The sequence below is a fragment of the Polypterus senegalus genome, chromosome 4 (assembly GCF_016835505.1).
Source record: "Polypterus senegalus isolate Bchr_013 chromosome 4, ASM1683550v1, whole genome shotgun sequence".
Lineage (NCBI taxonomy): Eukaryota > Metazoa > Chordata > Cladistia > Polypteriformes > Polypteridae > Polypterus > Polypterus senegalus.
Genome location: NC_053157.1, coordinates 236,485,170 through 236,507,251, shown reverse-complemented (window position 1 = coordinate 236,507,251; position 22,082 = coordinate 236,485,170). Strand labels below are relative to the sequence as shown.

At 40.1% G+C, this 22,082-nt stretch overlaps 1 protein-coding gene across 1 annotated transcript; it reads right to left on the bottom strand.

Moving 5' to 3' along the window:
• Positions 1 to 13,561: 13,561 nt before the first annotated feature.
• LOC120528199 (oocyte zinc finger protein XlCOF6-like) lies at positions 13,562 to 21,418 on the bottom strand. Its single transcript, XM_039752284.1, has 3 exons — positions 21,240 to 21,418; positions 17,475 to 18,008; positions 13,562 to 15,672 (listed from the first exon to the last, which is right to left on the bottom strand). Exons 2-3 carry the CDS (start codon positions 17,851 to 17,853, stop codon positions 14,009 to 14,011), a joined length of 2,043 nt encoding a protein of 680 aa, XP_039608218.1. The 5' UTR covers positions 17,854 to 18,008; positions 21,240 to 21,418; the 3' UTR covers positions 13,562 to 14,008.
• Between the last annotated feature and the right edge of the window lie 664 nt (positions 21,419 to 22,082).

Genomic DNA, 22,082 nt, shown 5'->3' with positions numbered 1-22,082 from the left:
GCTTATCCATAATAAGAGCTATTTTACAACGAATGTGTAAATACAAAGCATATTAATTCCTTAATGAATAACTAGTAGTTCGTTTTGTTAGTTACAGACAGTAGCATTTGTTGTTTTCACGAAACCTTTCCCTTCATGTGGGAAACATGGCGAGTAAGGTAGCGTCTTTATAACAACATACCTCGTTGGTTTGCTTTAAAAAGAAAGCACGTTTCTCTTATAGCTACGTATGTTGACATTTTTTTTTTTTATCGTTTAAAACTTTTATTGTACACAGAAACAGAAAATGACACTTTGAGATAACTTTGAGAACGCTATGGCGTGTGTCCAAAACTGCGACCTGTAAACAACATAAGACGTTTGTCTAAACGTCACGGGATTATTTTACCACTTATTTAATTCGTGTCTATATAGGTCCTATATTTTCTGGTTAATTCTTAACACTGTGATTTATTTAGCGATGCAAAAAAAAAACCTTGTGATTTCCTACGCCTTATTTTATATCAGGATTTTCGCTCTCGCGTACTGAAAAGTAGTGGAAAAGGCGGCCATTCATTTAACGGGATATGCTGGCGTAAATGCAGGGCGTGTGAAGAGCGCCATCTGCCGCAGGATTTCACTCATTTCACTCTCTACGTTTCCTTCCCGTTTACCTCTCATTCCTCGGACATTATTTGATTGAGATGTACTTTTTGTGTAAGTTTAAAAAAAAAAGAAAATGAATTTTTCATTGACATTTGAATGTCAGTAACTCGTTAAAAATTATCCTCAGACATTTGATTTAATTTTCCTTTTAAAATATAACTCCGTTGTTTGAACTATCTGTGTATGTTCAATTAAATAGATATATGCAATTTTAGCATGTATTTGTTATACAGTCATTACTGTCCACCGTTGCATTTTTACTCATTTTTTAGTACTGTAATTCAAATGAAAATCGGAGTAAAATAAAACCATTTTTGCCACTACTTATATTTAATCAAACTCGTTTATTTTAAGTAAATTTGAGTAAATTAATAAATTAATTTTACTCAATACTACAGTATATTAAATCTACTCAAAATATTGCTTGTAATTTGTTGCTTTATTTTTTAAGTACTTTTAACACATTATTTTTTTTTTACAATGATACACATTCGTAGTAAATTAGCTCTTATTATGGATAAGCGTTACAGCTGAATGCGTTGTTGTAAAGACCAAGAAATCGATGTGCCGTGTCATTACATTTAACTTAACTTAAATGTGTGCAGTTCACAGTATAGTTTTTTTTTAACTTAGAATAAGTTATAAAAAGTCTACATTTTAAGAAAAATAATAAGTTAACATTATTCTTATCTTTTTTTATTGAATTATAATTAAATAATTAATAAAAAGGGTAAAACCCATTTGTATTCATTAAAGTAATGATTATTTTGCGTATAGCTGTTTTTTGTTATTTTTCACACATGCATGATTTATTTTTTTACAGTGTACGTTAAATGCAAATCTAATTAAATTCAGAATAGCCATGCACTAATTCCAACAATAAAGCAAGAGCTACAAATTTTCAATGATTTTTGATTTTTTTTTTTTTGTATTTGAAATACTTCATTAATCCCCAGAGGAATTTGTTTCGAGTGCGTGTTGCTCATGTAAAAAAAAAGTTGAAGTGCCTTGTTGTGCTTGCAGATCGTTTTGTTTTCTTCCTTAATCGCCCATCACTTCACAAGTGAAATTCTCCCGTTAGGTTGTTTCTGTAGAAAAACAGCTATTAGGTTGTGGCAAAATTCTCGCTATAGTCGGGGAGTTTAACTCTTTCAAGGGTGGATGTCAGGGGGTAGACCCTACCCGGTAGAGGACGGTAACCAGCCGTAAAAATCGCCGTTACGTTTTAGTTCGACTCTCTTTGCTAGAAGGAAAGTGAGCTTCGTTGGTTTACCTGCGTATGCGTGAGTAGCGAAGAGCAAACAACCTCTTACATGGCATCGACGTCCTGCAAGAGACCAAAGCGAATAAGCAAAGCAAAATACTCCGTGGACGACATTTTGCGTATTTATTGCCCAATCGGACTCCAATTTTGATTCAAGTGATCTGAAGATGGAGATTAGAAACGGAAGTGAGTGACCAGCTTCTGTGCATCGCTCCCCAGCTCTTCTTGGACCTGAACACGCTGGTGTAGCTGATGCGCCTATGCGACAACGTTCGCCTGGGAGGTGCGCCACTTATGATGACAAGAGGTACCGGCCATTGAGCTGCCCCTTACACAGCCGTCAGAGACCCTGAACAGGCATTGACGGCAGCCACAGCAACAGACGTTTTACGTTGATTTACATGGGAATCCTTTGCTTTATTGCGGTAGGCTGGCGCCCTGCGCGGGGTTTGTTCCTGCCTTGCACCCTGTGCTGGGATCATAACCCTGTAGTTAGGATATAGCGGGTTGGATAATGGATGGATGGATAGATTATTCGTATTGTAACAATGTTGTAGTGGTAATAGAATCCAATCAACCTAATCATAATATTAATTTAATTGACTTTTTTTAAGTCGTCAGAAACTCTGCAGGTAAAAACCTATTGCTACACCACAAAACAAAAATTAATCTGTCAAAACACCTTCAAAAAGGCTTCGCTTTTCCCAACGTTTTTACACTACTTTGAACGTATTCCGTGATTATATTTTGATTAAAATAGGCCATTATTATTATGAATGACCCAGGCGCCGCCACAAGTGGTAGCCTTTCTAGCAGGTCCGTGTACGACTTTAATTTTATTCCCTTTTCTCTATTTTACTGATCACTCCTATCACTTTCTTTTATGTGGACTCGTTCCCTGGACACAATTTACTAACTATGTGAATTTCCCCCTTGGGATTAATAAAGTATCTATCTATCTATCTATCTATCTATCTATCTATCTATCTATCTATCTATCTATCTATCTATCTATCTATCTATCTATCTATCTATCTATCTATCTATCTATCTATCATATAGTGCCTTTCCTATCTATCTATCTATCTATCTATCTATCTATCTATCTATCTATCTATCTATCTATCTATCTATCTATCTACCTATCTATCTATCTATCTATCTATCTATTATATTATATACTAGCCGAAGCCCGCCGTGTAAGAATACGAACGGAAAACGTCGAGAAAGGAATTCAGAAATCAAGAAGAAATAAATACTTCATGAAAGACGCAGCTGTGAATAGGTGTTTTGGTGGAGACGACAGATAATGAGTCGAAAGATCTAACCCTTTAAAAAGCCACGTACAACTGACCGGGGCTGAAGACTACTTGTTAGAATTATTGTGGGTATGAGGAAGGCCGCGCTTCTGAAATTCGACTGCGTAAATATAATCAATAATAACCTCAAAAAGAGGTTGTTGTAGAATGTCTCGAAGTAATTCCTGCAGCTTAATCCAAAAGACTCGTACGACAATATCAGGTCTGTGCTCCGGTCTTTGGGTATCCGACAGTGCATGTAGAATTTCCGGCCAAGCAGGATTACATGAGAAAGTGATAAATACATGTGGCTGTCTGAATTTACGTACTATGGCCATGGCATCCTGATAGTTTTGTCGCATGTATCTTGGACTTCCTGGAATTGTGGACGGTAATACGATCATTTTTGCCAACTCGTACGTTGTTATTTTCAGCGTTTTCTTGCAGCGCGTCTGACAGTCCTTTGTATTGTTCCACGCTCAGATCTTGTTGATGTATTTTGAGATAATTGAGACGCGCCCCTCTGTTTTAACATACGCATCTAGCTGGAATTGTTCGCCGCTGGAGTACAAAATACTCAATGTATTCCTCATTGCTAATCGGTACACGTAAAATTGGCACTGAGTAAGCCTTCTTCGCTTGGCAGTTTTTTTTATCGGGAACATGTTGTAAATCTTTGTGCCAGTCAATGTCTCCGTAAGGGAATAAAAGTGGGAAATCCATAGGATCGGAATTCATATTCAGCGTGGAAATCTGTTTACAAGTGTTGCCTATGGGACAGATACAAATCGATTTCATGCATGTGTTTGTATGATTTAGCTAAGGGGTTGATGGTTCTGAGCATGGAATCTAGCTGGAGAAGTACATCTTCGCCTAATGCAGAGTTTGCATTATTTTGTAAGCGTACTTCAGTAGCTTGTCGAGAAATGCCGTGTCGGCTGCGTGGGGGGCGGGACCGGTTTTGCTGTGGAAGCGGGACGAACCAGAAGAGAAATATATATGAGAGATAAGATAAGTAAGCAATTTTATTTTTATCTACCATAAAATCCTATATTTATTTTGTAGATTCAGCTGCTTTACTTGCGATTTTTGTTTAGTCATTAATGAACTAAATGTCATTTGTTTCGAACATAGCTAACGTGTTGGTGTTTCAATTTTTTCGTTTAAAAGAAACAGGAATTTTACTTTCAATACGGTCATAATCAAAACACAAATTTAATTGCGTTATCAAAATCGAAGGTAAATTACATACCAAATATAGCTATAATATTCATTTATATAGATGAAATAGTTAACGTTTAATTAATTGTAATAGAATTTCAATTGCCAAAAAAAGACCAATTGGAGATTCGGTCTTGTATGTCTGTTATCATCCACTTGACGACTGGAACGTTTGCACAATTATTGAAAATTGCTGGAATCAATCAACCAGTTTCTCACATGGACAACTTTATGTGACTTGTCTAAGGGTACGAAGTCCTAAGAACCTTTATATATTGGCTAAAGATGGAAGAACTTAAAGCATTGCATGTAACAAGGCACTTCAATAAACAATACAAGCACATTAGTGAGTCTTCATTGCTTGTTAATTTATTGTTTTTTTTTTTTTAAAGTTACGTGTGTTTTTTTTATTTATTATTATTATAATTTTCTCAAACAATTTAAAAAAAGACAAAAAAAAAAAAAAAGCATTATTTTCCTCTCGGGCAACGCCGGGTATTTCAGCTGGGTGTCAATAAAAGCATTTGAAACTTCTGAACTGCTTGTAATTCTACTTCAGTGTACCAGAGAAACATCTGACACAAAGATCTGAAAACAATGAAGCAGCCAACTTGGTGAAAACCAACACTTGGGTCATCCTCAGAACGTTTGGCCACGACTGTGTGACATGCAACAGACGCCTTATAATTCCAGATCTATTTGTATTTAAAATGCATTCAAGGTAGTTCATATTGAGAATGGAGGCTCTGCCCCTTTCTGTCAAGTAAATGTTAGTTTTATATCTAACAAGCTGAAATACCCAGCGTTGCTTGGGAGGAAAATAACTGTTTTTAATTGTTTAAGTAAAATATAATAATAATAATAATAATAATAAACTTTAAAAAGAAAAAAAAGACTCAGTAATGTGCTTGTCTTGCGGTCTTGTATGTTATCATCCAGTTGATGTTCGGAACCGGCCAACTTGATTTAATTTCAGAAGCATCAGGCGGGTGCGCAGTGGCGCTCAGTCATGCTGACAGTCACCTACAGTTCGCCCTCTGGTGGTCGTTCCGAGTGTCTACTGGGTGATAACATGCATACAAAACCGCAAGATCAGGTTAGGGTTGATTTCACCATTTAGTAGTTTTACTCGACCAATGAGAAACATGTGTGCTAAGTGTCATAAAAATCGCTCCAGCAGTTCGGAAGTGATGATGGAACATACTCACACACACATACACACACACACACATTGAGTTTATATATATATATATATATATATATATATATATATATATATATATATATATATATACAGTGGTGTGAAAAACTATTTGCCCCTTCCTGATTTCTTATTCTTTTGCATGTTTGTCACACAAAATGTTTCTGATCATCAAACACATTTAACCATTAGTCAAATATAACACAAGTAAACACAAAATGCAGTTTTTAAATGATGGTTTTATTATTTAGGGAGAAAAAATCCAAACCTACATGGCCCTGTGTGAAAAGTAATTGCCCCCTTGTTCAAAAATCACCTAACTGTGGTGTATCACACCTGAGTTCAATTTCCGTAGCCACCCCCGGCCTGATTACTGCCACAGCTGTTTCAATCAAGAAATCACTTCAATAGGAGCTGCCTGACACAGAGAAGTAGACCAAAAGCACCTCAAAAGCTAGACATCATGCCAAGATCCAAAGAAATTCAGAAACAAATGAGAACAGAAGTCATTGAGATCTATCAGTCTGGTAAAGGTTATAAAGCCATTTCTAAAGCTTTGGGACTCCAGCGAACCACAGTGAGAGCCATTATCCACAAATGGTAAAAACATGGAACAGTGGTGAACCTTCCCAGGAGTGGCGGCCGACCAAAATTACCCCAAGAGCGCAGAGACGACTCATCCGAGAGGTCACAAAAGACCCCAGGACAACGTCTAAAGAACTGCAGGCCTCACTTGCCTCAATTAAGGTCAGTGTTCACGACTCCACCATAAGAAAGAGACTGGCCTGCAAAAACGGCCTGCATGGCAGATTTCCAAGACGCAAACCACTGTTAAGCAAAAGAACATTAGGGCTCGTCTCAATTTTGCTAAGAAACATCTCAATGATTACCAAGACTTTTGGGAAAATACCTTGTGGACTGATGAGACAAAAGTTGAACTTTTTGGAAGGCAAATGTCCCGTTACATCTGGCGTAAAAGGAACACAGCATTTCAGAAAAGAACATCATACCAACAGTAAAATATGGTGGTGGTAGTGTGATGGTCTGGGGTTGTTTTGCTGCTTTAGGACCTGGAAGGCTTGCTGTGATAGATGGAACCATGAATTCTACTGTCTACTAAAAAATCCTGAAGGAGAATGTCCGGCCATCTGTTTGTCAACTCAAGCTGAAGCAATCTTGGGTGCTGCAACAGGACAATGACCCAAAACACACCAGCAAATCCACCTCTGAATGGCTGAAGAAAACAAAATGAAGACTTTGGAGTGGCCTAGTCAAAGTCCTGACCTGAATCCAATTGAGATGCTATGGCATGACCTTAAAAAGGTGGTTCATGCTAGAAAACCTTCAAATAAAGCTGAATTACAACAATTCTTCAAAGATGAGTGGACCAAAATTCCTCCAGAGCGCTGTAAAAGACTCATTGCAAGTTATCGCAAACGCTTGATTGCAGTTATTGCTGCTAAGGGTGGCCCAACCAGTTATTAGGTTCAGGGGCAATTACTTTTCACACAGGGTCATGTAGGTTTGGATTTTTTTTTCTCCCTAAATAATAAAAACCATCATTTCAAAACTGCATTTTGTGTTTACTTGTGTTATATTTGACTAATGGTTAAATGTGTTTGATGATCAGAAACATTTTGTGTGACAAACATGCAAAAGAATAAGAAATCAGGAAGGGGGCAAATAGTTTTTCACACCACTGTGTGTATATATATATATATATAAGTGGTTTGGCACCCTGCCCAGGATTGGTTCCTGCCTTGTGCCCTGTGTTGGCTGGGATTGGCTCAAGCAGACCCCCATGACCCTGTATTCGGATTCAGCGGGTTAGAGATGGATGGATGGATATATATATATATATATATATATATATATATATATATATATATATATATATATATATATATATATATATATATATATATATATATATATATATACATTTTAAGACTGTAGTCCATCCACCCATTATCCAACCCGTTATATCCTAACTACAGATAGAGCCAATCCCAGCCAAAACAGGGTGCAAGGCAGGAACAAATTCCCGAGCAGGGCGCCACACACACACATGGGATAATCTAGGATCGCCAATGCACCTAATCTGCATGTCTTTGGACTGTGGGAGGAAACCCCTGCAGACATAACATGGAAACTCCACGCAGGGACTGAGAAACAAACCACAGGTCTCCTAACTGCGAGGCAGCAGCGCCACCCACTGCGCCACCGTGCCACCCCATTCTCTAATGTCCTCATTTCTAATCCTCTCCATCCTTGTCACAAAGCTATTAAAAATAAACAAATAATGAAATCCAATATTCTATAACATTTTAGTCATTATTTACCGCTTTGATGCTGAACTTTCTGATCATAAAACAGGTCATTACGATAGCATTTGACAAGAAGAATTCAGAATTCATTGCAGAATTATGGTACCGTGCCAACCAACTGTCATCTAATGAAAAATATAAAAAGTATCAATATTTTAAAACACTGATTTCTTTACCTCTGCCTTCCAGGAAAGGCCAGTTCATGCATGCTGTGTTTTTAATATCACAACCCAATTTTGCCACTTTAAGATCCAGAATCACTGCAGACTGTCATCACATGTTATGCAAACCCCTTGGCAAAAGGCTGCTGATCATCACCTTGAAGCAGTAGTGGTGGTGGTGGTAGTGGTGGTGGTGGTGGTGTAGCCCCTTTAGAGTATCGCCGATGCATACCATAGTTGATCAAAGGCATTTGCTAAAATTGCAAATGGTGAGCATTCACAATCACAAACTCCAACAGGTACTGTTGCGTGTGACCTAAATGCCGACACTACATGACCCAAAATGGGTTGTGACCCATAGTTTAAGGGTCTTTTGCATTAAAACACCATTTTTGTTGCTGGTAGACCATATCGCAGTATGGAATAATACCTGGACAGGATTGGAACAAATGAAGTACCTGGAGAGCCCACACAAGCACATGCAATACCCTGAAAAGTCTCAGCTAGGGGTGACCAGGAGGGCCTCAGTGGCTGCAGATTTTCATTCTAACCCTCTTCTTAATTAGTGACTCGTTTTTAATTTTTGCTGTGAATCAACTTCCTTTGCCTTCAGTTTAATGGATTTGACTCGGACCCCTCAGTTATTTGTTTCTTTCTTTCCATAATTGGCAGTCATACAATAATGAGATACAACAGATGATCAGCTAACCTGTGCCCTGCATCCCCCCCGCCCATTGGTGTAGGGCTCAGTAAGGGCTCTCTGCTCATTTCAAAATAATTCAGGAAAAGAACAAAATTTGGACATGTCTGCTGTATCAGAATGAGAGCAGCAACAACCCAAGCAGGTAAAGAACGGGTTTAATTAACAGCAAGAATCAGCTTCTCATTAAGTAATTGGATGGAGTGAAATTAGGTTGGACTTTGAAGCTGGTCGTCTGTCGGCTCGTTCTGTTTGGCCGTCAATGAATGAAAAAAATGATCAATTCAGAGAACTGAATCCACCAAATGAAAGGGAAATGGAGTTAATTAGCAATGGAGACAGGTCACCGATGAGGAAAATGGGTTGGGATAAAAACCTGCAGCCATTGCGGCCCCCTCCAGGATCGGACTTGGATGCCAATGTTCTAAAAAGTCTAGACTTAAATCATTTTCTATGTGCTATCCATGTGCTATTCACTGCTCCACCATACCACCTTTTCTTTCTAAACATGTTAAACCTCTCACTAAATTTCCCAATGTACCCATGTATCTCTACTCTATGATTTCAATGTCTTATTTTTAAATACTTTATCTAAAAATGAGTCAATTAAACAGTGATCTTAGACATGCTTTATACATAAACTGCACATAAAAAAACACAAACATATATATTTTCAAAAGGCACCCATTCTGAAACACACACAGCATTTTTATTTTGTCTTCTTTATATTTCATAACTAGTGAAGGAACCCTTTTCCTCAAAACTTCAGGGTCTGAAGGAAATATGATTGGCACATTTACAAAAATTTTATACAGTGCATCCAGAAAGTATTCGCAGCACATCACTTTTTACACATTTTGTTATGTTACAGCTTTATTCCAAAATGGATTCAATTCATGTTTTTTCCTCAAAATTCTACACACAACACCCCATAATGACAACGTGAAAAAAGTTTACTTGAGGTTTTGCCAATTTATTAAAAATAAAAACACTGAGAAATCCCATGTACATAAGTATTCCCAGCCTTTGCTCAATACTTTGTCGATGCACCTTTAGCACCAATTCCAGCCTCAAGTCTTTTTGAATGTGATGCCACAAGCTTGGCACACCTATCCTTGCCTAGTTTGGCCCATTCCTCTTGGCAGCACCTCTCAAGCTCCATCAGGTTGGATGTGAAGCGTCGGTGCACAGCCATTTTAAGATCTCTCCAGAGATGTTCAATCAGATTCAAGTCTGGGCCACTCAAGGACATTCACAGAGTTGTCCTGAAGCCACTCCTTTGATATCTTGGCTGTGTCCTTAGGGTCGTTGTCCTGCTGAAAGATGAACCGTCGCCCCAGTCTGAGGTCAAGAGCGCTCTGGAGCAGGTTTTCATCCAGGATGTCTCTGTCCATTGCTACAGTCATCTTTCCCTTTATCCTGACTAGTCTCCCAGTTCCATCCCAACAGCATGATGCTGCCACCACCATGCTTCACTGTAGGGATGGTATTGGCCTGGTGATGAGCGGTGCCTGGTTTCCTCCAAACGTGACGCCTGGCATTCACACCAAAGAGTCCAATCTTTGTCTCATCAGACCAGAGAATTTTGTTTCTCATGGTCTGAGAGTCCTTCAGGTGCCTTTTGACAAACTCCAGGCGGGCTGCCATGTGCCTTTTACTAAGGAGTGGCTTCCGTCTGGCCACTCTACCATACAGGCCTGATTGGTGGATTGCTGCAGAGATGGTCGTCCTTCTGGAAGGTTCTCCTCTCTCCACAGAGGACCTCTGGAGCTCTGACAGAGTGACCATCGGGTTCTTGGTCACCTTCCTGACTAAGGCCCTTCTCCCTCGATCGCTCAGTTTAGATGGCCGGCCAGCTGTATAAGAGTCCTGGTGGTTTCAAACTTCTTCCACTTACGGATGATGGAGGCCACTGTGCTCATTGGGACCTTCAAAGCAGCAGACATTTTTCTGTAACCTTCCCCAGATTTGAGCCTCCAGACAATCCTGTCTCGGAGGTCTACAGACAATTCCTTTGACTTCATGCTTGGTTTGTGCTCTGACATGAACTGTCAACTGTGGGACCTTCTATAGACAGGTGTGTGCCTTTCCAAATCATGTCACATCAACTGAATTTACCACAGGTGGACTCCAATGAAGCTGCAGAAACATCTCAAGGATGATCAGGGGAAACAGGATGGACCTCACCTCAATTTGGAGCTTCATGGCAAAGGCTGTGAATACTTATGGACATGTGCTTTCTTAATTTTTAATAAATTTGCAAAAACCTCAAGTAACCGTTTTTCACGTTGTCATTATGGGGTGTTGTGTGTAGAATTGTGAGGAATAAAATGAATTTAATCCATTTTGGAATAAGGCTGTGACATAACAAAATGTGGAAAAAGTGATGCGCTGTGAATACTTTCTGGATGCACTGTAAGTACATGTGGAGATGTTTTTGTTATACCAAATATTATATTTATTCAAAACTGAAAGTATTTAATCCCAAAGTAAGAAGGTAAATCAAAAAGTAAAAGCAATGTGAAAATGTAGCATGTTTCATTTCCAACACCCACAGAAATCTCTCTATGGCGTGTTGTTAAACAAGAGTGCAGTCCCGCAGTGCATCATCCACGTTTATTTGACCTCCGCTTCAATGTCTGCGCTGTGTGTGTGTGTGAACTACCCATAAGCCATGGCAAACATTTTAGATTGCATCAGATGCTATCCCTTTTGAGCTTCCACGTAATTGTCTAATTTTTTAATTGTCTTTACCTTATAATTTATTCAGAGCCCTGCTCATTTATACCCGATATTTCTCTTTTTTTGGTGCATAATTTTCAGCAATTGCCTTAAAAATTTCAATGGTTCCATTTTAACATTGAACTAATTGCAGACAAAGAACCCCCTTTTACATATGGTTTCCTAGCCACAATACAACATCCATCCATCCATCCATTATCTAACCCACTATATTCTAAATACAGGGTCATGGGGTCTGCTGGACAGGGCGCAAGGCAGGAAACAAACCCCGGGCAGGGCGCCAGCCCACCGCAGGCAGGCACACACACCAAGCACAATTTAGGATCGCCAATGCACCTAACCTGCATGTCTTTGGACTGTGGGAGGAAACCCACACAGACACGGGGAGAACATGCAGACTCCACGCAGGGAGGATCCGCGAAATGAAGTGAACCACAGGTCTCCTAACTGCGAGGCAGCAGCGCTACCGTGCCACCCACAATGCAACATTGCACCATCCATTACAGCTGGGGTGTCAAACTCCAGGCCTGGAGGGCCGCAGTGGCTGCAGGTTTTCATTCAGATCCTTTTCCTAAATTATTGTCCAGTTTTCACTGCTCATTAACTCCTTTTACATTCCATTTTAATGGCCCTGTTTTTAAGGATTCAGGCCTCTGAATTGATTAGTTTCTTCATGACATAGCAGCCAAACAGAGTTGAGACTTCAAACGAGCCAACAGATGAGCCGCTAAACTGGGATTTCAAACCCCAACCAATCTATTAATGAGAAGCTTATTCTTGCTGTTAATTAATTAAGCCCGCTATTCAATTCCATGGCTTGTTGCTGCTTTCATTCTGCCACAGCAGACATTTCCAAAACTATCGATTTGTTCTTTTCGTCAAACTGTTTTGGTGACCGGAGAGATCAACCTTATTGAGACCTTCACTTTTCTTTATTTTCAGATATTGTGTGATGGGCACAGATGTGGCGGCTCGTTTTGTGTCTCCTTATTGCTTGGCTGCTAATTAAAAAAAAAAAGAGACAACTAAGGGGCCTGAGTCAAGTGAATTAAAACTAAAGCAAAAGAAGGTAATTAGCAGCAGAAACTGGTCACTAATGAAGAAGAGGGTTAGAATGAAAACCTGCAGCCACTGCGGCCCCACAGGCCTGGAGTTCAACACCCGTGCATTAGAGCTACTGCATAATTTCCTTTTTAAGTTATCAAGAACCCTCCTAATTTATGCCACATACTTCTAATTTCTGGTGCATAATTGTCAGCAATTGCTTTTACAATTTCAATGGTACCATTAAAAACAAAGAAACCCCTTTGACATATGGATTCCTAGCCACAATACAACATTTTCAGACACACTCTGCACTTCTTTTAACCAGTGTATTCACCAGCGACATTTTTCCTCAAACATCCCACCATTTAGGGCACCATTGATTCCTTTCATTCTTTCTTATCAAAGTTTTTTTTTTTTTCTTTCCCCCACTCGGTCACATTGTCGCCGGGTACTCCTGCTGGTCATTCATAAATCTAGCATCACTAAACACTACATATCACACAAGAATACAGCAGTGAAATTCACAAATTTTAAAATAACATTTCCAGTAATATCCACACATTCAGCCCAAAGCCTTTAGCAAAATGTGAAAACGTCCCGGGTACCAAAACTGTTGCACAAAAGCTTAGCAACAGGAGTTTTGACCAAGGGTTACATATGAACTCCAAACATGGATGTTCTTCATTTACACCTATAGGGTGGTCCAGATCTAATTATGCAATTTTCATTACACTATAACTTAAGTTTATTACATAGAGAATTCCCAAAAAAATTCTTGTTGCCGATAGATGGCAGCACCTGCCCTGCATTCCAAAATGGCGGGGAGACGGCTGTCAGTCGAACAGCGGGTGCAATGTGTTCGTTTTTTCATAATTGCATAATTAGATCTGGACCACCCTGTATAGGTGGAGTCCCACATGCTCTTGTTAATGCAGTGTGGCAAACTGAAGAAATGTAACAGAGCACTTCCTTTATTACGCTAGGTTAATTAACATATAATTACTAGGAAGCATTTCAAAAACCCAATCAGCATACAGATAATGGAATATCTTTCTGGACCATATCATTTTAGGTATTGTGTAAAGTCCCAAACCAGTTTGTCATTAAGGATTCTGCTTTTTCCTGCACATCATTTACCACATTCGAGAGAGTCTATTGAGGTTCATTTCTCCATGTTTTCTTACTATCAAAGAGGAGTGAACCCGCTCTTTAGTGAGGAGAGTTCAGTGTTACTGCTTTGCGTCTTACTCTCTTAAATTTACAGCAAGGGCTTAGTGTGGCACCAGCATTGTCGCTAATAATACTTACTTAAGCAATCTGTCTATAAAATCATAACTCGGTAAAGTTTCAACATGGACCTGAAAGTTCAATACTCCTGTTGATCCAAACACAACAGGCACCGTCACACTTTCTCTCCAGTGTGAATTAAAATGTGTCTTTGGAGGCTAATATTTTTGACAAATCGTATGCCACATTCAGAACAGCAAAAAGGTTTTTCTCCTGTGTGGATTCTTTTGTGGATTTGAAAATTGCTTGCTTGCGAAAATCGTTTACCACATTCAGAACAGCAATATGGCTTCTCTCCGGTATGGATTCGTGTGTGCTGGCGAAGTGCACTACTGTCAGTGAATCGTTTGCCACATTCAGAACAGCAATAAGGCCTCTCTCCAGTGTGGATTCTTGTATGCCTCTGGAGATGTCTTAGTAGTGAAAATTGCTTGCCGCATTCTGGACAACAATGGGGTTTCTCTCCGGTGTGGATTCTTGAGTGGATGTGAAGATGGCTCACTTGTGAGAACTGTTTACCACATTCAGAACAGCCAAATGGCTTCTCTCCGGTGTGAATTCGTGTGTGCTGTCTAAGAGTGCTGCTGTCAGAGAATCGTTTCCCACATTCAGAACAGCAATACGGTTTCTCTCCGGTGTGAATTCTTTTGTGGCTCTGAAGATGGCTTATTTGTGAGAATCGTTTACCACATTCAAGACAGCAATGGGGTTTCTCTCCTGTGTGAGTTATTATGTGCTTTTGGAGACTGTTATTTTTGAGAAATTTCTTGCCACAGTCAGAACAGCAATAAGGTTTTTCTCCAGTGTGGATTCTTTTGTGGATGTGAAAATAGCTTATATATGAAAACTGTTTACCACATTCAGGGCAGCAATATGGCTTCTCTCCAGTATGAATTTTCATGTGCTGCCGAAGAGTGCTGCTGTCAGAAAATTGTTTGCCACATTCAGAACAGCAATAAGGTTTCTCTCCGGTGTGGGTTCTTGTGTGCCTCTGAAGATGGCTTAGTACTGAGAACTGCTTGCCACATTCTGGACAGCAATGGGGTTTCTCGCCAGTGTGGATTTTTTTATGCCTATGAAGAGCGCTTACTTGTGAAAATAGTTTACCACATTCAGAACAGCCAAAGGGCTTCTCTCCAGTATGAATTCGTATATGCTGTCGAAGAGTGCTACTGTTAGAGAATCGTTTGCTACATTCAGAACAGCAATAAGGTTTCTCTCCAGTGTGGATTCTTTTGTGGCTCTTAAGATGTCTTGCTTGTGAGAAACATTTGCCACATTCAAGACAGCAAAAGGGTTTTTCTCCAGTGGGATTCATTATGTGAATATTAAGATTTGCACTCTCCGAGAATTGTTTCCCACATTCAGAACTGCAATAAGGTTTTCCTCCACTGTGGATTCTTATGTGACTTTGGAGATTGTGCTTTAGTGAAAATTGTTTGCCACATTCAGGACAGCCAAATGGCTTCTCTCCTGTATGAATTCGTAAGTGCCTCTCTAGATGACTTATTCGAGAAAACTGTTTGCCACATTCTAAACAACACGGAGGCTTCTCTGTATTTTGAATTCTGATAGGTTTATTCACTTGCTGAGTTTTGATGGCTTCCACCCATCTTAGTTTGACATCAGGAGGACATTGTAAAGATTCTGCTGCTGCCACATTTTCTGGTTCTCTTGTTGATTTCTTCAGCTTTTCCTTGTCCTCTTTGTATTGTAGTCTGCACTGAGGAGAGGTCTGAGTAAATGTAGACAGGGAGTGGCTGCCATTCTCCTGCGAATCTGCAATAGCACAACCAGATTAATGACATGCTTTTAAATAGATACATGAGTGTAAAAGAGACAGATTGCACTTTACAATTACAGCAATACAATTTATTTATTTTGCATAGCACCTTTCACTCAGTTCAGGACTGAGATAGACTGGCACCCATAGTGGGCAGCCTTTTGTCCAGCTTTTAGGCTCTGGCATCCTCGGACATGGCCAAGGACTGGATTACATGCATACTGGATTACTGAAGATTTTCCACACATTTCTTAGGTGTTTATTACATTATAGTTGACTTATGGAAAGGACTGCGACCTGGGCAGCATTTTTCATATGGATTCACCCAATCGGACCGAATGTCTATCATGGTGTACGTGTCAGAATGTGAATCTGTGGACACAATCGCCCAAACCAAAATCTACTGGAAAGAGTGAAAGGAGGTGACGTTAATAACACTAGAAAACTCCAGATACCCATTAATTTTGAATAAATCTTCCTGTTAGAATGTGTTATGCATACAGCAGTGAAAAATGACAACCATCTGCTGGGCTTGAATTAAGAAATACTCCCGTGGGTTTGTAATTCTTTTGTGCAGATTTGGACCTTAACTGAAACGCATTATTGATATATAGTGTAGTTGGCAGGATAGATAGATAGATAGCGTAGTTGGCAGGATTAGATAGATCGCATAGTTGGCAGGATTAGATAGATCGCATAGTTGGCAGGATTAGATAGATAGCGTAGTTGGCAGGATTAGATAGATAGCGTAGTTGGCAGGATTAGATAGTGTTGCAGGCGGCTGGGGGTGGAGCCCAGCTGGGACGCCCAGGAGGACCGGAGGAGGGGTTGTACCTCCTCCAGGCCGTGAGGGGGCGACCGCCCTGGTTGTACTGGGGGCCACGGGTAGAGGGCTTGGAAGCCCAACCCTGTGGGGGCCCGTGCCCCGGTGCCCGAACCACCCTGGACCTCAGCACTTCCGCCACACCAGGAAGTGCTGGGGGGAAGAGGAGCAGGGACACCCGAAGGGCTTCCGGGTGCGCAGCCGGCACATCCGCCACACTGGGGCGTGTCTACGGAGGAATGCCGGGAAGCAGCTGGAGTCCATCCGGGATCCTATATAAGGGGCCGCCTCCCTTCATTCAGTAGCGGAAGTCGGGTGGAAGAAGGACGGAGCTGGAGAGAGGACTGGAGGCAGCCAGGAGAAAGGCAGTTTGACTGTGAGGCCTGGACTTTGGGGGATCGGTGCTGGAGGCACTGGGGGTGCACATAAGTATTGTACATAGTGTGGTATGAATAAACGTGTGTTGAGTGCAAAAACGATGTCCGTCTGTCTGTGTCCAGGCCAAGTTCCAAAATAGATAGACAGATAGCGTAGTAGGCAGGATTAGATAGCTAGATTAGATAGCGTAGTTGACAGGATTAGATAGATAGATACTTTATTAATCCCAAGGGGGAAATCACAAACTTCAGCTGCAGCATACTGATTAAAAAAAAAACAATATTAAAAAACAATATAAAAATATGATTCTTTTTTCCATTAAGAAATAATACAATCTTGACCTGCAAAATTTCCCTGCTGAATTTACAATTTTATGCAGTGAAAGTCACGTGCTGGATGTTTTTTTATCCCCAATTACTGATTTATTTTTTCGTCAGCTATTGTTAGTCTCCATGCACCGAGGCACATGCTCTCTACTCAATTTCAATTAAACGTGTATCCTACTTTCATTCTCACTTATTGAAAACGTCAGCACAACCACCATCACAACTTGCACGTGTGCGCAGTTTCACTTGTGTGCTTAACCCCAATACTCACTTATTCCAACATTCCTTGGCGACGGCTGCTGATCTGCTTCACTCCCGTTTTCTTCAGACTCCAATAACTCAGATTTCAGTTCCGCAGACTTCTGTGGAGTAAACACTTGACCCGTTTCAGTGAGCCCAGGCTGCCAACTGGATTGAGACTCTTCAGAAAATTCTTCCTTGAAAAGAATTTCAGCTTCACGTTTTTGCTGATCCACACTCAGGGACAGATTTTCTGAATACTGACTTGTTATCCTAGTAATTTCCCTCTCAGACTCCTCCTCTTTGGAAACGGGAACTCTTCCTTCACCATTTTCCAGCTTTATATACAATTCCTCCGATGCGTCCCACTGACAATCCTCTTCTTTCATGCGTGCCAGTGTTTCATCCATGCTATTGTCGGCAGAGGGAAACTCTTGGTTTGAGAAACTCTTCTCTGCCCAAGAATGGCTCCTCTTCTCTTCCAAGATTCCTTTCTCGCATGTAAAGCCCTGGCGTGGAGGCCATTAGACACCTCACTGCATGACTATGGGAGGCTCTTTTCTATCTGTCAAAATAAAAGTTACAGAATTAATGTATTCAGCTGTCAAAAATAAGCTGAATAAATTCCAGAGGAGCTAAACAGTTCAAAAAATGATACTTGTGTATTATAACCCTGGCACTCAATCCAGATAGCGCTTCTCCATTCACTCATGCGTAGAACCTTCAACAGCGAAGACCCTTTCAATGTTATATCTAATGACAGGTTTTATTTCTTTCAGTCCTCCATCCCCAAATGCACATGCGTCCAGTTCACTGGCAGCTCTAAACTGAGCAGTAAATGGTCCTCTGACAAGCTGACCTGCCCCTCCAAGGTTGGCTCCTGTCTGCCTAACACCCCATGCCACCTGTGCCAGCTCTAACCCTGAACTGAATTAGGCAGATGTCAAAATGGAAGAATGGCTGGCAGTTCACAAACAAGTGACCTTGCTGTGTGAATTCCCACAATGTTAACGGACCTCCTCAGCGTCACTTGGGCCTTGTTTAAGATGAGCTCCTCACACTTCTTCTAATCCAATGCTTGATCAAACTCTTTATGAAGTTCAAACAAACGTCTCCCAATGTATGATACTTGAGGATAAAGAGGGTCCCTGCTTACTGGGAAAAAACTGAACCTCCACAAGTTGAAATATCGGGTGGACACTCTGTGTCTGTGTGTGCTGTGATGGACTGGTTGTCCCATTTTCTTCATATCCAATGCTGCCACAATAAGACTACAGTCTCCCATGGCTCTCTCTCTGTTCAGGGCCTAATTAAACCACTCAGGTGCCCTTGGGTTGTGATATCTCTGTGCCACCCTACCTCTGCCTGGTTGGTGAAACTGAAACAGAAAAAGGCCATCTCAAACTAAACATAACCCACTCCACTTTGTAAGCTCCATATTGCCACACAAAGGAGGAAGAAAAGGACAGTGGGCCATAGAGGACAAACAAACACCAGGGATGTCATTTCATAACAAACTCATCTCAGACTGGCAGCAGATAGCAGCCATTCTCATAGAGGAGCAGCCCAGATAGATCAGTTAATACACATGTTAAGCAATTCTTGTGTCTCATAATATAAATGGAAGAAGAAAATGTTTACTTTTTTTTGTTTGAGTTTAAAATAAAGGGGGAGAGGAATTAATGGCTAGGTCATCCTCTAATGGCTATTTAAGAAGACCAGGCATTGATTGATGGCAGATAAAGAACAGACGTGTGCACTCGGTACTGGTCAGAGGTGAATTGTGGACATCACAAGTTAAAGTCCTCCTACCTTCTAGTGCTGATGTTTGGGGAGGCTGTAGACCATACACCTGGGAACCGAGTAAAGAGATGATAGATAGATAGTGAAAGGCACTATCTATCATATAGTGCCTTTCATTATGCATCTCTTTATTATATAGTGCCTTTCACTATCAATCTATTATATAGTGCCTTTCACTATCAATCTATCATATAGTGTCTTTCATTATGTATCTCTCTATTATATAGTGCCTTTCATTATCTATCTATTATATAGTGCCTTTCACTATCTATAGATAGATAATGAAAGGCACCATATAATAGATAGTGAAAGGCACTATATAATAGAGATGCATAATGAAAGGCACTATATGATAGATAGTGAAAGGCACTATCTATCATATAGTGCCTTTCATTATCTATCTATCAAATAGTGCCTTTCATTATGCATCTCTTTATTATATAGTGCCTTTCACTATCTATAGATAGATAAGGAAAGGCACCATATAATAGAAAGTGAAAGGCACTATATAATAGAGATGCATAATGAAAGGCACTATATCATAGATAGATATATAGTGCCTTTCACTATCTATCTATCATATAGTGTCTTTCAATATGTATCTCTCTATTATATAGTGCCTTTCATTATCTATTATATAGTGCCTTCCACTATAGATAATGAAAGGCACTATATAATAGAGAGATACATATTGAAAGACACTATATGATAGATAGATAGTGAAAGGCTCTATATATCTATGATATAGTGCCTTTCATTATGATATAGTGCGTTTCATTATGCATCTCTATTATATAGTGCCATTCACTATCTATTATATAGTGCCTATCACTATCTATCTATTATATAGTTCCTTCCACTATAGATAGTGATAGGCACCATATAATAGATAGTGAAAGGCACTATATAATAGATACATAATGAAAGGCACTATATGATAGATATATAGTGCCTTCCACTATCTATCATATAGTGCCTTTCATTATGTATCTATTATATAGTGCCTTTCACTATATATTATATAGTGCTTTTCATTATCTATCTATTATATAGTGTTTTTCATTATCTATTATATAGTGCCTTCCACTATCTAATAGATAGATAGATATATAGTGGAAGGCACTAAGGCACTATATAATAGATATATAGTGAAAGGCACTATATAATAGATACATAATGAAAAGCACTATATAATATATAGTGAAAGGCACTATATAATAGATAGATAGTGAAAGGCACCATATAATAGATAGTGAAAGGCACTACATAATAGATATGTAAAATAACCGCTTATATTTTATATATTATATAGGCACCTCCGCGTGATACTCCGTTCTGATCTCTGCACCATCATAGAAGTAAGTATAATAACTGGCAGTTTTCCCCTGTAAGTGAACCACAGAAAAGCGCGTTTCCGCGTGTTTTCTTGCTGCAAGTTGCTCGTGAATATTTTAATTTGTCTTTTTTGGACCTTGCACTGACCACTACAGAAGAGCGCGCTCTACCGTTGATTTCAGTGTACGCCCCGATCGTGAAATGTTGCAGATTTCCAAGTTTGCCTGACGTTTCTGCCACAGCGAACTGAATTGGATACAACGCCAGCCCTCTTCGCACGCCCCCGCTGGCGCTTCTTCCGGTGCTTTGTTCGCATTGCGGTTGCTATTTCAGAGAAGGTCCCTTTGTGAAATAAGGCGTCTCGGGTTTGTGTGGATTCCTCCATGCACTAATTTCGAGTTGAATGGCGTGCGAGCGGCACGCACTGCAGTCGGGAGACTCGATCGGCGTCTACGCAAGGTGGACGGGACCCCATTCAGCACCAAACCGGACTTGCTCAGGCCGCCGCGATTCTCTCTCCTCTTCTGTTTTTATGTCCCTCTGTCTGTGTGCATCGGCCACTCGCCGCCCTTGCTTTCCTATCGCACCGACATTTCTGTCCACATTCCGCTCTCCCACTCGGTATTCCCTCCCCTTGCCCAATGCTCCAGTTGCTTACGGAGACTCTTTATCTTCATCTTTCTTTGTTTCTTCTCTTCTTCTTTTCTCCTTTGCTTCAGAAAATCACACTCGAGTCAGAAGACGAACGCAAACTTCCACGGATCTGCTTTGTTGACGACGAACCAATCGAAATGCACCTCCCCGCGTCGCAAAATAAATGACGTCAAAAGCGAGCAAACTATACTGTCAAAATAAAAGAGGTCAATTGAAAAACACGTCGGGCCGGGGAAATATCTGCGATGCCAAGTAGACGTCGACATGAAAATTCGCACCCGACTTCCTATTAAGGGGCTTACGATATAGCTAGACAAAATACGTTATATTATGCCATTATTTAAAGAAAATAATTAAAACTATGGTAAAAACAGGAAGCAATGATGATAAATATAATAAAGTAAATAAATGATTGAATACGTTTAATAGTTTTCTGCTGTATCCAAAAAAAGCGTTTTTCTCAGATTTGCATTTATGATTGTGATATTTTAAAAGTAAAATGAGCAGATTTCTTTAAGCACTATTTTTTTTTTAAGAACAGAGAAATGATTATTATTATTAACATTACATTATATAATGCTTTTCTAACTACTCAAACTCAGTGGGGCGCCACTTCAACCCCCACTAATGTGTAGCACCCACCAGCAGCCATTTTTGTGCCAATACATTTAGAACACATGAGCTGTTAGGTGCTGAAGTAGTGATAGAGATAACCAACTAGAGACAGGGGAGGATTAGGGGGCCAGAATGACAAGGCCATTTATCCAGGACATCGGGATACCCCGTACGCTTTACAATGGATTCTCAGGGATCTTATACGACCGCAGAGAGTCAGGACCTCGGTTTC

Excerpts from the sequence above, each read along its gene's own strand:
- LOC120528199 (XM_039752284.1), bottom strand. The coding sequence starts at position 17,853 with ATGGATGAAACACTGGCACGCATGAAAGAAGAGGATTGTCAGTGGGAC. Across the intron at positions 15,673-17,474 it reads GCCAAGGAATGTTGGAATAA|ATTCGCAGGAGAATGGCAGC; the intron begins GTGAGTATTGGG and ends GTGCTATTGCAG.